This window comes from Zosterops lateralis, assembly GCF_965231275.1.
Source record: "Zosterops lateralis genome assembly, chromosome: 8".
Taxonomy (NCBI): Eukaryota; Metazoa; Chordata; class Aves; order Passeriformes; family Zosteropidae; genus Zosterops; species Zosterops lateralis.
The window spans coordinates 12,259,786-12,275,216 of record NC_139768.1 but is presented as its reverse complement, the minus strand read 5'-3'; the positions used below and the strand labels follow the sequence as shown (position 1 = coordinate 12,275,216).

Genomic DNA, 15,431 nt, shown 5'->3' with positions numbered 1-15,431 from the left:
CTATTTCTGAGGATCTTAAAGCTAGAAATGAGTTTTAATTTGTGCTCTTGATAATTTTTGAAAGTTGTGCAGCAAGGTGCAAACTTCAACAGATCATTAATTAAATGCAGGGATTGCTGATGTTAAAGTCCAGTGCACTCAGACTAGAAAGGAATGCCTCAAGGCTGAGACTCTGAAATACTGAAAATGCCTGTTGTTTTAGTTTTACAGTTATTTGCATTATGAATGCTATATTTTGCTGCAGATACAGTTTGTATAGTCTCAAATTACATTTTCGTTTGCATTTTCTCCTGTACCCACTGATTATTAACATAGATCTTTAATTCTCAAAATTGAAAAGCTTCTGCATTACATAAATGGAAAAAAATAGAAATAATATTCATTTTTACTGTCTTGATCAAAATACTCATATATTGGAACCTGAGTTGAGATTCTTTCACTCTGTCTAATCACTGGATATTTTTCCATTGCAGCATTAACTCAAAGTTGTATGCATTTTAATTTAATTTTGAACAGCAGCTCCTGCTTTGATTTTGGACATGCTTTCTATCAGTTTTGGGAGGTAAAGCCTTGAGTTCTGCTTTAACTCAAGCAGTAACAAGTTCATTTTGCAGTGAGAATTTTACAGTTCTTTTTCTACAACACCCTTTTCTTCCAAAGTAAACTCCTCCCTTTTGACCATTTTGTTCTTATAGGCTGGAATTTATCTGGTAATTTACATGTACATTTGTTTAGCATTTGAACTTAACATTCCATATACTGTGCTGTATTTATATCCAGATCTTAAAAGGTCTTGAATACAGATGCTGCACAGAGAACCCTCCTGCTGGTGTGTCACTCAAGTCAAAATCCTGCTAGTCTACCATTGCGACAGCCTTTAGGAGAAAGATTTATGAAATGTATGTGAAAGTGGAATATTTCTGAAATCATTCAGGAGTTCTGCAGAGGAGGGAATTAATTAGATGGGATTTCATTGCAGGAAAATAATGGAAAACACTTAAACAGCAAATGTGGTGGTGTTATTAGCCTCTTTCCAGCCTTTTCATGTATCTGTTACACTGTGATATAAAGGTGTAGATTTAGAAGATCAGTCATTATGGCCCAGAATCCCTTCACCCTGAGGTGAGAAGAGGTGAGAGTTGCCTCTGAAGCAATGAAATCTTGTGTCTGGTCTTGCACAGTGCGTGCTGCAGCATGTCACAGCAAGACAGGCAGCATGTTGGTATCAAACAGCTTTCGAGAGCTAATTTTCAACCAGTCAACCAGACATTCACAGTCTAACTATCAAATTATAATTAAATGTTCTTCTGGCAGGTGTTGTGAAATCAGGATATAGTTTCATGAGTTACAGCAGTAGGTGAAGGTCCCCTAAAATAGCAGGTCGCAGGTGGCCCATTGCCATACATTAGACTGGAAGCTACATAAAGCTGCTTTCTGACTAAACTTGTTGATGGTGGATCTCTTCAGACTTCTGGCAGCACTGCTGATTCATCTGTCCATAATACCTGTGAGTATATCTGTGTTCACCCAAACCCTGTGTAACACAGGGTTCCCTTTGTAGCTGCCATTTGCTACCCTGTTAGCCTCAGGGTCATTTTTTTCAGCACTGCCTTCAAGGCCTATTATTTCAGGTGCAGAAGAAATGTTTACTGGCTGGGGTTAACACACAAAACCCACATTGATTCTTATAAAGATATTCTGGAGCCATTGCTGGTTGTAATTTTCTGCATGAGGATTGCAGCCTCAGCTCTTTGCTAGCTGCCCTGAAAATGGGAAGGAATTGGAAAATGAGCATCAAATTGGATAAATTTTGTCCTGAGATCTTCTGATTTGCAAAGCCAAAATTAATGTTACACTAGTACTCATTGCGTCTTTTTTATTGGGAGTTTACAACCAGAAGAAAACCCAGTGTATCTATTTATTATGGACAGGTCTCTGATTGTTTTTATCAGCTGTAGCCAGTATCAACCAACTTGCATAGAGAGGAAATGATTGGTTAAATGTGTTGACAGTATATGGTAATTCAGAGACAAGCAGCCAAGTTCTCTTGTGTGCTGCAAAATATTTCCATGGATGACTCAGGCTAGTGGAGTGGTAAAAGCCCTTGGATACACTTCCAGAAATCTGAGCAGCAGTGTGGATGTAATTACACAGGGCAGTGTAGCTGTACACTAGGGATGATGGGAAGCAGGCATGGCAGTTCAGGTGTGGTGAAATCATGGTAATGCTGTGAATTCCTTTCATCTATTATGTCAGTGCTCGTATTTCACAGAGATTTCACAGGATATTCTTAGTTGGAAGGGACCTGGAAGGATCATTGTGTCCAGCTCTTAAATGAATGGCCCATACAGGAATTGAACACATGACTTTGGTGTTATTAGCACATGCTCCAGCCAACTGAGCTAATATCAGTATATCTAGCTTAGAACCAGGATCTTCTAATCCAGCCTTAAACAGAGTTTAAATAGGTTTTCAAGATCATGCTTATGGGTAGGAACTTCTGAAAAATGTAAGGACTGATATGTAATTGTTAACTCAAAATTAATATATTAGTACTTCATGCTGATCTTCTTTAAATCAACTTTACAATCTGAATGAATGTTTTGTTGTGCATAGATATTGCCCTGTGAAAATGTTTACTGAACTTTTGTGATTAAAGAGAAAAAAAAAATTCTTTCCCATGCATGTGCATCTCAACTATTCTAATAATTATGTCACTTTTTTAGGTAACTTAATTTGTTTCAAGTCAGAAATTATATAGGCAGGTTGTATCTCTAACTATACAGTACTTTCACGGGGATTTTTTTCTGGGATTACATGTGATTGATGCTATAATTGCAAACTTTAAAAAGTGTGTTTAGGGTCTGGTTTTCAAAACTGAACTCTTTGCCAGTTCCTAAAGCAAGAAGTGGTTTTAGGAGTAAGTGACTGTTGTCACAATCACTCCATATCTTTCTTTTTGCTGAATTTCACTATGCAGTCAGTTCATGAGTCAGGATTTTGTGGTATAAAATATAATTTAACAGTTCTACTTCAACATGCTAGTTGCCTTTTTAAAAATCCTCTCCAGAGGTTTCATAAATCTGTACAACAATAAAATCTCATCCTCAGTAAAAATATCTGTGTGTCACAGTTTCTATTTCCAGCAAAATTCTTTTCTACAGGTGATTTCTACCTTTTTCCTTTTCTCTTTGTACTATAAAAAGTATTGCTTTTTTCACCTGGCCCAATGTGGTAACTTGCTGCTGCTCCCCAAGAGAAGATCACCTTCTCCAAAGTCTTGCTATTACTGTGATTGAATTAAACTTAAAGCAGGCATTCTTGAACTAGCTATGAAGTTTCCTGATTCTATTCCAAATCTGAAAAAGATCCTGTGCTCTCAGAGTGTATCAGTAATCTTACTTGGTCTACAGACCCTAGCTCATCTTCTTCAGGTTATCTCTATGTCTTTTGCTTGCTGAGGCTTAGGTTATAGTGAACTCCAGTTTTATTTAGTGCAAGTACCTTGTAGATCAGAGCTCCGCTGCTAATAATAATTTCCAATGGGTGCTCATAGGCAGTTTTAAGAGGTAGCCCATATTGACAGATTTAGGTGTATGGAGAGAGAACCTGTGCATCTTCTCATTCTTCGATCACTTGGCACAAAGGCAAATTTGAAGACAAAACGGATCTATTGATTTCAGTGGTTTCTACAGTGAAATTAAACTTGAACTTGATCCTCTTCTCTGTCAAGCTTCTCACTAAGTTAAACATCAGGCTCTTTAATACCAAAGTGAATTCTTTGCAGTCAAACTTGGTAACGGTGAATTCATGTTCATTAAGGGAAAGAGATATTTTTAATTACATAGAAGAGAAACAGGAAATTAACAAAAGCTTATTGGTTTGGTTATTACGATACTGAGATATGTTGCATCCAAGGGACAGCAAAAGAATGCTATCTCAGTTATGCTGATCTCTACTGGAAGCTGGTGTTCAATTAAACTGCCGTATATTGCATAGATGTCTTCTGCTTGGGGGAGCTTTTATTGTATTTTTCCTCTTTTTTGAACAGAACAGTTCTACATTTTATACATTGACAGCTGTTCATCTGTAGCTATTTCTTAATTTTTTTCCTGTGGTCAGAATTTTCTTGCTGTACACATAATCCATATGTTCTCTTAAAGCATATGAAAATTTGGAGTATATCTGCAGCATAGTTTACTGCTATTATAATCCATTTATTGCACCCATTTTAATACTAACAGAGAAAAATAATCCTCTAAGATTTTTCTATACTTTCAGTTACATTAGTATAATGTCATGGATGTTATAATAGGTTGAATAATTACTTTTATTCTTGAAGTCCATCTTTTGCTTTAGAACACAATTTGTCATAATTACAAGATCTTTGTAGTCTTCCAGAGAGTGAGTATGTTGTTAGTGATTATAATTTTCAGTTTACTGCTTTAAAAGTGTTTTTTGAATGTAGAGAGAGAATCCTTTTTTTAATCAGAGTAAGCATAGAAAGAAAAGTACCTAGAAATAAAATTAAGACAGAAATCCAGTTATTGAACCTTTCAGTTCATCAAACTTTGTTGAACGTAGGTTTTCATATTCTAGGCAAGCTTATTCTCTTGAGATAGCGTTCGTTTAAAAAATGCAGTGACTTTTCCCTGACACTCTATACTTTTCTCCCATTCTTAGAAAGATTATTCTTTTGTTAAAGAAGAAGAGACCTCTTTGTTCCCATGGGCATCAGCAATGATTAAGTCAGTCCACGAGTCCTTTGTTAAAGCTAAGCAGAGGTTATCTTGTTTTGATTAATAAAAGCAATACTTGCTATGTTAAAGATTATCTGCTTCAGCCCTTTATCAATGGGATAAGCAAAGTTACCAATTTCAGCTTTAGGCAACTTGCAAATGAATAGTCTGGGTCCTCATTTTCTTGTAGTATTTTTAGCATTAGCTTGATGTGGTAGGACACAAAAACCCATTTTTATTGCAGCAGCAGCTAATTTTAGTGAGGATTATACCTTGCCTTAACTGTAAAAAGACTACTGTGGTTTTTGGTCTGAAAGCAGTTCCATTCTGCAAGGACCTGGCTGTTCTTTGAAGTGCAGAAAAATACTATCTGTTTCCTGAAGAACATAAACTGACAACACAAACCTGGAGATTTGTGTATGAGACTGGATAAGGAGTTTTATAGCAGAAACAAATCTGTTCCTGGAGTGAAAAATGGTAGAAGTCTGAAGCATACACACACAAAAGGATGAAAAAATAGTCTAGGAAAAAAACTAGTTTAATACAGAAAAAGGAATAGACTTTCAGGCAGGATGTAAATCATGGAAGGTGGTGAAGTTGAGAATGAGGATCCTGGATTTTCTGTGATAAAACACAGAAGACTGGAATGAGGAAAGATAAAATATCTGTATCTGGAGGGGTAAATTATGCCAACAACCAAGACTTGCAAAGATGTGAATTATGGAAGAATTAAATATTTATGGGTGTAGAAAAAGTCAACAGAAAGAAGTTATTTTACTTACTTAAGTTATTTCTACTTCAGTATTTATAGCCATACTTTAGCCATGAGCTGTGTGCCTTCAGATTTCTGTTTAGCCTGTGTTCCTCTCCTTGGATATTGGCTGCATTTTTGCTGCAGCAGCCTGTTCCATGGACTCTCACATTACAGACAGAATTTACATAAAGTTCTTCCAGTTTAATGAAGAATTGAGAAATGCTAGTTTGAAATTCAGTGCTTTGAATCAGGAAGTGTTCTATTTATTTTCAATCTTCTTCCAAATCCAGCAATACTAGTGGCTGCTCTTGAATCATCTTGGCTTAGCTTCCATGAAAAGATTTTCTTTTTGACAGCTTCATTTTTCTGTTAGAGCGAAGCTGGGTTGTGAAGATTTCATTATGAAAGATGAGTGTTTCATTAAAAGTAGTTTTGTTAAGAGCATTCAAAATCTGTGCACTAGCTTTCTGCTGGATTTGATCAATGGGCAGTCAGTCCAGTGAAATCCAGTTCTAATAAGATCCATATTCCTGGTGGTTTCTGGCAGTTTAGAGATATGCTTTAGAGCCAGCCTTAGCTGTGGCCACTTTGTGGTGTTGAGCCTTGTTCTTAGATGTGAGAGGTTGTACTAAGTGCAGCCTGAAGGGTGATTATATTTAGGCAAGGTAGTGTGCAAAGGATCGTGATCAATGCTCTAGCCTATTGCAAATTCAGGGTCAACTTTTGCCAGATTTTGAGGTCTTTGTGCATAATGTAGTTGGTGCTGTGATGGAGAAGGTGAATTATTAGGAATGCACCTTTAAATCTCATCAGCAGGCAGTGCATTGCAGAACAGCTTATCTTCACTCCTACGTTACCTCTTTTTCATCAGTCAGTAGGCACTCCTTATAGAGTTATATCTTCCTTTCCTGCCATACTGGCAGTTGTAATGTGTTTACCACTGTACTTACCAAATAATGTTGGATTTTCAAAGCACCAGAATCGCTGTGGCGTTGCACTGTCCATAGTACTTGCTCTCTGTCTCCTGTGGTACATGATGACCTGCAGCCGAGACGAGATCTGAGCTCTCTGGGCCAATTGTCCTTTCCTGACCTCAGTGCTTGTTCCAAAGACTGGATATTTCTCACAGCTACAGCTTTTTACTGGTTGGGATGTGTTAGTTGCCTTCTGGGAGTTCATCTTCTGGTGTCGTTTTGTCTGAAAAGGATCCCACTGTTTTTTCACTAAGACTAAACTAAAGCACAGTAAGTGAGAATGCTTGAGAGATTGACTTCAGAAGGCCATTTATAATCTAAATTAAATGTACAATACAGACACAACCAAACACCCTCAGTTTCAATGGTGAGACACAGAGAGGGCTGGTGCAGGCTGTACTTTATCTGTCTTGAGCAGGAAGAGCTGTCATGCATGCAGAATCAGTGTGGCATTGTGACTTCTAGGGAGCAAAGAGGTGTTGGTGGGTGTTTGTCATGCCTTCCATATCATCCTCTTACTGAGATAATGCTGGTTGTGACAGTGGCAGTTCAGTCCATATATGTAAAGCATGTGTAAATACATAATCCTTCTAATATAAAATGAGCATTGTATTTTGCATTGTTTTTTTCTTTTGTCATAAGCTTGTGTTCTGTTGTAAAGTCAAGAACAGTCCAGATGAGCTTTTTATTAAAAAACCTCTCAGAATAGTTCTATGCAGATTGAAGCAGGAAGCAGAATTGAAATCTCATGTAGAATTGAAGCAAACACGACTGAAAGGGAGCCCAGAAGCTCATTGCACTCCACCTGTTGCCCAAACCAGCAGTGATATATCAGTGGTTCTAAACTGGCTTTTCCCCCTCAATCTTTCCTGCAGGTGTTTCAATGACAGGGATTTCTCAGTACCTACAGATATTGTGCAGCACTTCTTCATTATCACTGAAGATACATATATTCCCTGCTATATAACCAAGATACTGCTTGCTTCAAATTAGGCCCATTACTTTTTTTGCTTGCTAGTCTAGACAGAAACAATTTGTCTTTGTTCTTTCAGAAGTTTGTTCTGTATTTGAACATTTCTCTGTAGATTCTGTTAGCCCAAAGACTTTTATTTAGGGCTACTGCAATTTATCATTTCACTTTCAGTAGAATATATTAAGAAAAGCCAATTTTCTGTCTTTTTAACTTTTCTCTGATTAATAATAGTTTGCACAAAATGACTAAGAGTGGAAAACCCATGTAGCATATTTTATGTTTATTATAAGGGACTAAATTTTAATCATTCATTAGGAACTTGTTCTTTTTCCTTTTTAGAGAAAAGAAAGGGCATTTGCTCCCATTATCAAGTTAGACCTTTTATATATATTAAAAAATTGGATAAGAGATAGATCCTAGGGTGTATTTCTATTATGTGTGGAAAAAAATCTCTGAAGATATTTCATGAAGCAATGCAAAAAAAATAAACTCCTTTTTCTGAGAATGAGAAAGAGTATGTAATATACGGCTATGAATGTTTTTACATTTAAATAATTCTTGAGAAATTGTTCAGAGAACCCATTCTAAACTTATCTAGTAAGAAGAATCACTCACTCTTTTGGAATCATTGTGTTGATGTTTCATGCTTCCCACACAATCTTAGAAAGCTTGCCTTCTTCCTTCTTAGGAAAAGTTTTATTTTTCAAGAGATATCACTGCTGGGATATTATAAAACTTCCATGAATGTTTTGTATTAATGGATAAAACATGCATACCCCCAAATATATGCATTTTCTGAGAGGAATGAAAATGTTTTGTGGCTTTGGACATTGGATTTCATGTTGCAGCAAGCTCAGATACAATTTATCTTATAGCAAGTGGATTATGAAGAAAAATGCTGACCCACATGGGTTTTAAATTATCATTATACATTATTTCTTGTGGGGATAGTATCTCAGTGCCCCAGTCAAGGCCTCAGACTGCTTTGTACTGTGGCTGTTACAGGGAGGCAAAGCAGAGGCACACTCTGCCATGACTCTTTCATTTGAGGCTGTGACAAGGCCACAGGCGCTGGAAGAAGGTGTTTGGATGTTTCTGGAAGCAAATGTGTTTTGGTGGGTGGCCTTACAATCTCCTAAGTCTAGTTGCCCTCTATCTAGTCAACACCAGATAGAAAAAATATGCAGGAAAAACTCCACATAGAAGAGCGTGTTAGGTTGTTTAAATAAAAAGGAAGTATTTAGAATATAGTGTATTGCTGAGTAAATGAACAGTTTAACAAAACCAGAAGTTGCCTGGCTTTTGCACAGCACAGTCCAAGAGTTAGAGGCAAAGCCTAATGAATTTTTCCTTTGTTTTGTTTTAGAACGCCAAGCGTGTTCATCTATGGCTGGCTCCAGCGTCCTTCCCTCCAGCGTGGCCGGTATCAGCAAGGAGCTGATCGACCTGCAGCACCTCATCCAGTTCCCAGAGGAGGTTGCCAGCATTCTGACCGAGCAGGAGCAGGAGCTCTACCGCAAAGTCTTGCCCATCGACTACCTCTGCTTTCTAACCCGGGATTTGGGGAGTGCCGAGTGTCAAAGCAAGCTGCCCTCTATTAAGGCGTCCATATCTGCTACTATTCTTTCTTCTCCCAATGGGGAACATAATGCTGTAGAAGATCTCGTGACAAGGTTTAATGAGGTAAAACAAAACTTTTAAGTTGCTTTTCATAAGGGCTGTTACCTAATGTGTGGGTTACTTATTTCCTTTATCTCCCAGAGCTGAATTTAGCTGTAACAACAAATTCTTAAAATATAAATTAAGTTGATCAAGGATTTAGCTAAATAACTTGCACTGAATTTAATGGGAGCTATGTGACCAATTTGCTCAGTGAGGTATGGAAACAGTGGCCTAACCTTTTCTTGCACATTGTAAAGTAAACATGAAGAAAAAAAATACAGACTTCTAATTCTCTGTATTTATACTGACAGTATGGGGTGCAGTTTCAGTCAGTTTATTGTTTTGTTTAGGTACTCGAGTTCTATTTATTTGTTTTGGATTTTTGTAGACTAAGCATGATCTTAGGAGTCAGCACAGACGTATTATAAACTAGAATTTTCTGTATTTTCTGTAATATAACTACACTAATCTGCACTATTTATTTATTTAATCACTGTGTGTGTCTTGAGCATTGTTATACAAAGAGGTGTCACTCGGCATGACATTTTTGGAAGCCAAATATTGAGTTCTTTATTAAGATTTTATTTTGTTTGTAGAAAGGTGGTCTTCTGATGAGTTTACTAGAAAATAAAGGATTGAGAAACTGGTAAAAAAAATCCACCCCAAACCCCAACCCAAATAAAAATTAGACCACCTAAATAAAAACCTCACGTTTTAGCTGCAGAAACATGTAACAGTTGTTATTTTTTGGTTGGTGTTTTGTTGGTTTGTTTTTTTTTTTTGGCGGGGGCGGGGCAGGGTTTGAATTATGTGCAATATTAGCGGTTTTTACAATCGTAGAAGTGGAATAAAGTGAAGATAAAGTTGACTTAATGCTTTCACAGTTTGCTATCCATTGCATTCTTATGGTGAGTGAAATGAAAATCATGCGGGTAGAAATAAAAATCAGCATAAAATTAAGTAAATATAGAAGAATGTGTATTAACCCCCAGTGAACTTTCTGTGTGCTGGGCAAAGGAGAATCAGTGAGTGAATATTTAGCATGTTTCAAAGTGTTGCTTATTCTTGCACGTTACTGAGATTTAGGAACTAAAATAGGGTAAATATATTGGCTTCTCTCACCTCATTCAATTATGGGAACATATATAAAAATTGCAGCTGCACTATTCAGTCTTTAAACAGAGCCTAAAAATAGTTTAAATTAGCTGTAGTAGCAGTACTCAAGAAGATGCTGTGTCTGGAGAGGGCTATAGGTGCTGACCCTCCTTCCTTTGGGAGTCCTGTGGGGTTTCCCTGCAGTGGTCACTGGGCTGGGGCCAGGGGAGCCCAGGTGCACTGGCCAAGCTCTGCTGCAACCTGGGGAGGCACAAGGCCAGGGCAGTGTCTTGGGGACACGTCATCAGCTGTGCAAATTAGACTGGCCATGACTGTGTTCTGACATTGAAGGGTCACAGGACTGAAAAGCAAGTAGGTCCTGAAGAAGTCTTGTCAGAAATGACTGAGTCTGTTCCATACCAATGGCAATTTTAGCATTAAACTTGCCTTTTGATGAAATAGTCAGCATTATCTTTTAGTCTTAGAGGTTTGACTTTACAGTTTTTGTTTGCTAGCGTTCCTTGTTTGGTAATGGTACAGGAAAGTTTTTTATACAATTTGAATTCATTCCCAAATATTCAGTGCACAGATTCTTTGATATTTAGTGCAATAGATTATTTGAAGTGTAATCTGGAATAACTTTTTAAAAACATAGATGTTATATGTTTAAATGGAGTTATTGTACAATATTTACTGCTTGTAATAAATCACTGTTTTGCTATATGCTTTATCTTATGGTGGAGTATATCAGTTTCCATAGCCAATCACGAGCGTGAACTCTCAAAATGTCTTTGTTTATAAATGGAAAGAAAATTCTTGTACAAAGAGTCATGATTTTGTTGGCAAACTCAGTGAGCACTTGCTGATTTTTTTGGCAATGCCTATAGAAATACTGAAGTGTATTTATAATGTGGGAGCCAAAATTACTTTTAGGATGACAGGCTTCTGATACATGACGGGGGAAAACAATTCCATGTCATTGTTCTGTTAAATAACAATTATATTATTTAGAGTATTTTTCATAAAGTAGTATACTTTTTATTATTTTTTTTCTGACAATACATATTAAGGAGGAACACTTTATAATACTTGTGTAAAATGACAGACAATTCTGAAGATTTTGGGCTACATACATTCAGTATCACCACCTATAAATAAGGTCTGTAGTCTTTAAGGTTTGATTAAAAATGTGATTGCATGATAGTGGAGCCTTGGGCACAACACGTACTCATCGGTGGAACACAGCTCATACTTCATTTGCTGCTATTAATATCCAATTCATCTTAGAGTCTTGTCAGAGCAATGCTGTAGACCAAGCTAAAGACAGATATTCGTTCCTTTTACTAAATGTAATTAAAGCTGATTCTGAATTAGTGGCTAGTGTGGGAGGATTAGAGTGAAACACAGTAACATTTACCTTTACAAAACTATTGGCTCTAAGACTGTGCAGTTAATAGTAGTAGTAATATATTTTTTCTGCTCTGATGGAGCTCTGACTATAAGAAGTTCAGTTTTCAAGGGTGTAAAACTGTGGGAAGAAACTGCTGAGATTCTGCAGAGTTAGCAGAGCCCTGGCAGGTGGAAAGTTAGGAAAATGGTACCTAAGTGTGTTTTAGGACTCTAACAACCGTGACATACTTTTTTGCCGTCTCTCCTTGTTGCCTACTGTGCCTTTCTCTTCTTCATTTAGTTCTTTTCTCTGATTCAGTATTACGTGAGTTCACCCTGCTTCTTTACGTGGAGTGACATGTGCTCCTTCCTCAGTGTCATATGCCATGGTCTTCCTGGGATTCTGTTTCTTTTTCTGTCTCTCTACTCCCTCCGCCAGGCTCCTGCACCTTTAGGACTGACTCCCAGCCACTCTTCTGCCTGTCACCAGCAAAGCAACCACAGAGACACAAGCACAGTGTACATGTTGTAAACATTTATGTTTATGTAAACATTTAAAATAATTTCAATCATTGCTTTATATAAACATGAGAAGAGTCTCTTGTGACTTGATCTGTCTGGCTTAAGCTTCAAGTAGAAGAAAACCAATAAAACTTTAAACAAACTGAAACATTTAATTTTCCATGCGGAGACATGTGTACAGAGCAATTGTGAGTTCTTATTGAAAGTTGCACCAGACTTAAAGATCATTCAGACAGCTGACTGAAGGTAGTCCCACTACTGAACTGAAATTACAAAATAATAAGTCAAATGAATAAGGTGATTTTTTGGAAACATATGGTTGTCAAAAAATAAGCTAAAAAGGTTTGAACAGTGTTAGTATAGCCCTGCTACTGGAGTGGAACTACTTCATCACTCACTAAATTGTTCTTAAAGTCAGTAAAGTTAATTAAAATATGGTTACTTAAGACAGTCATGTTAGTTTTATTTTTAATGGTTAAATTTTGTAAGGTTTTTTCATTGTTCATTCAAAATACAAATTTAAACTTCACTAGCAAAACAGAGACATATCATTTTACTGAAATAATGGAATGTAAATAAATATTGCACTCTGTCTCTTAGTTCAGCATTTTTTTGCAATGCCTAAATGGGTTTGCATAATGCTTTTAAAAAGATTGTGTTTGTACAAATATCAAACTCTTTCCAGTCCTTGTTTGGAATAGTGTTTAATCAGATTTAAAATGGTAAATGTTCTCTGTAAGGTTATATAATTTCACACAAGCATGTAAAGTAAACCATCTGTTCATAAGATACGCAATTTAAAATATTCAGATATTTAAAATGCATCTGAAAGTTATTTTGCATATTACACCAATTTTTAAAATGAAATTTTAAAAAAATAACAATTAAACCTCAGTGAAACCCATGTTAAAAATGCCAGTTCTGTTTTATACACAGAACTCTGTATAAATATATATACAGATATTACTCAATATGCCCTGACAGGTCTGTTCACAGTTAGCAGTGCAGAGGAACTCACTGCAGCCAGATATTAGTGCTAATGCTGCATACTGCTAGTGTTTTTTAATTATTGCTTTTAAAGGGAGAAATTGGACTATCCTGATACGCTAAGAATTCTGCTTTTAAACAAAATACCATTTTTCCTTCTTGCCATAATTATCATATGATATCTGATGAAGGTTACTTTTCATGTTCTTCAGATTTTACTCAATTTTTTTTATTTTATCAGACAAAATTACTAAAACCAGAATGACTGTTAAATAGGTTATAGATTGCCATGCTTATCCTTTGGATACCTTAAAAATCATCTTCTTGTTTTGTATGCAGAGACTTTTCATATGTGTACTTTACTTTGTCAGTATTAAAGTTTCTTGCTTTCTTGCTCCAGTGTAAACAAAATTTAAATCAGCTACAATTTGTTATAGAAAGATTTCCATGGCCAATTTATGGTAGGAGTTAAAGAAGGTATGGACTGTAATCTTACCTTGTGGTAAACCAGAAGATTTTGTTTTACTTGCTAGCAAAGGTAATTGTTAAATTTAGCCAGGCAGCTGTGTTTGGTAATTTCACCTCTGAAAGCTGCATCTCTCAAGTATTATGAAGTTCCTAAAAATGTAATATAAATATAGAAGACATCATTTCTTCCATGTAGCATCACACACTGAAGTATGTAGCTTGGGAATTGCTGTAAAAGTTTTACAAACTGAAGTGCTGGCAAAATGAGTGTAAAACACTACAGATTATAAAACACTGCACACTGCAGGTGGAAATCGTTAATAATTTCCTACCTCAATAGCACCACTACATTTACATTCTCACAAAATATAAAAAAGAAATTAATTTCCATTTTTTAAAAATCACATAATATATTCTCTAGGAGCTATATAGAGGCTAGTAAAGAATTTATATAAATATCAATGAATATATATATTCATGTATATATGTATGAATTATCATAATCTTGAGTATTAGAAGACTGAAATAAAAGAATGAGTGAAAAAAATCCATGGCAAATTTAGGGATACATTTAATAATTCAACATGCATTGCTGTTCCTTCCTGTGTACTCCATGGAGTGAGGTTCCCATAGAGTGAATGACAAACAGTCCTGTAGGTTGCACTTGTACAGAGATTTAAGGTCATGTACCATAACTTGAGGATCAAGTTCCATCAGGGATCTCTCTTTCGTGTCCTTCATGTTTTAGTAGTAAAAGTGTCTCAGCCTCAGTAATGAGCTATATTCTGCCCCTGACAAATTGGAAGCTTTTTGCCTGCATGTAGATTTGACTTGAAATCAGTAGTAGTTCAATAACTAGGTAATCAAAAGCATAGGCTCATTTTACATTTTTAGTGACTGATATATAATTCCCATATTTAAAAGTAAAAAATAAAATTAACACTGAGTAAAAATATATCTTTCCCAAATGCATTAGCAACAGCTAACCTGAATTTACTTGAAATCTTTGATCAAAGTAAGATAAGCCAAAAAACTTCTAAAAAAATTAGTTATTGAATACAACAGATTTTGGTGCAGTTAAAATAGTAGAGGTGGTATAAAATGATAATTTCAGAAAACCCGAAACTGTACAGATCTTTTTGTACTACAATTTGTAGTACATATTGCTCAGTATATTTTGCATTGCCAAGACATCTGGTGCAGGTCCTATGTGCTCAGATTCAGATTTGAAGAAGTCTCCTATATCTCTTAAACTTTGCAAATGGGGCTACTTTCTGTGTATCTGAACTTAATCTGGCTCAATGTTGTTAGTGCTTCTATTAGGGCACCAGAAAATATTTAAATCTGAAGCAAACCTCTCTATGATTTTGCTTGCTTCGTACTTTAATATTACTATCCAGTAATCCTGAAAGACACTCTTTTTTATCCACCTGAAAGAAAAGACTGATGTTATTATCAACTTGTTTAAGTGGATTGTGTGTTAATTTATTACTTTTCTCGTGTCTTGCAATCATGTGGATTATCGTAAGGAAGCCAGGATACATTTTCTCATGCTTTTCAGACTCATCAGCAGTGCAGCGGAAATCTAATTATAGGTTTGCTGTGATGATTTCTGTTCTGAAGGGAGCTTAAAATGAGTTATGTAAACAGAACTATGTAAGTCAAGTGTGAAAAAAAAAAGTAAACTAAGGAAATAATGATTACTGTGCTGAGACGTAGATTGTGATCTGATGTTAAAGTGCTATCCAACACAAAAACTTTGTCCAAAAGGCTTTACTGGTCATTCTGACAAATACTTGCAATGTATTTCGATCTCTTTGGCAAGGCTACTGCTGTGCACTCTTTGGCTGGGCTGTGCTGTGTGTGCT

The 15,431-nt window shown here is 36.1% G+C and overlaps 1 protein-coding gene across 2 annotated transcripts in view; it reads left to right on the top strand.

The window, feature by feature from the left end:
- The window catches only part of PLCE1 (phospholipase C epsilon 1), a 136,908-nt gene that overhangs the window by 78,081 nt on the left and 43,396 nt on the right, over positions 1–15,431 (top strand). For both annotated transcript variants that reach the window (XM_083866007.1, XM_083866006.1), the window contains exon 4: positions 8,807–9,123. In XM_083866007.1, coding sequence (XP_083722133.1) covers positions 8,807–9,123 — 317 coding nt within the window. The remainder of the gene's footprint in view (positions 1–8,806; positions 9,124–15,431) is intronic.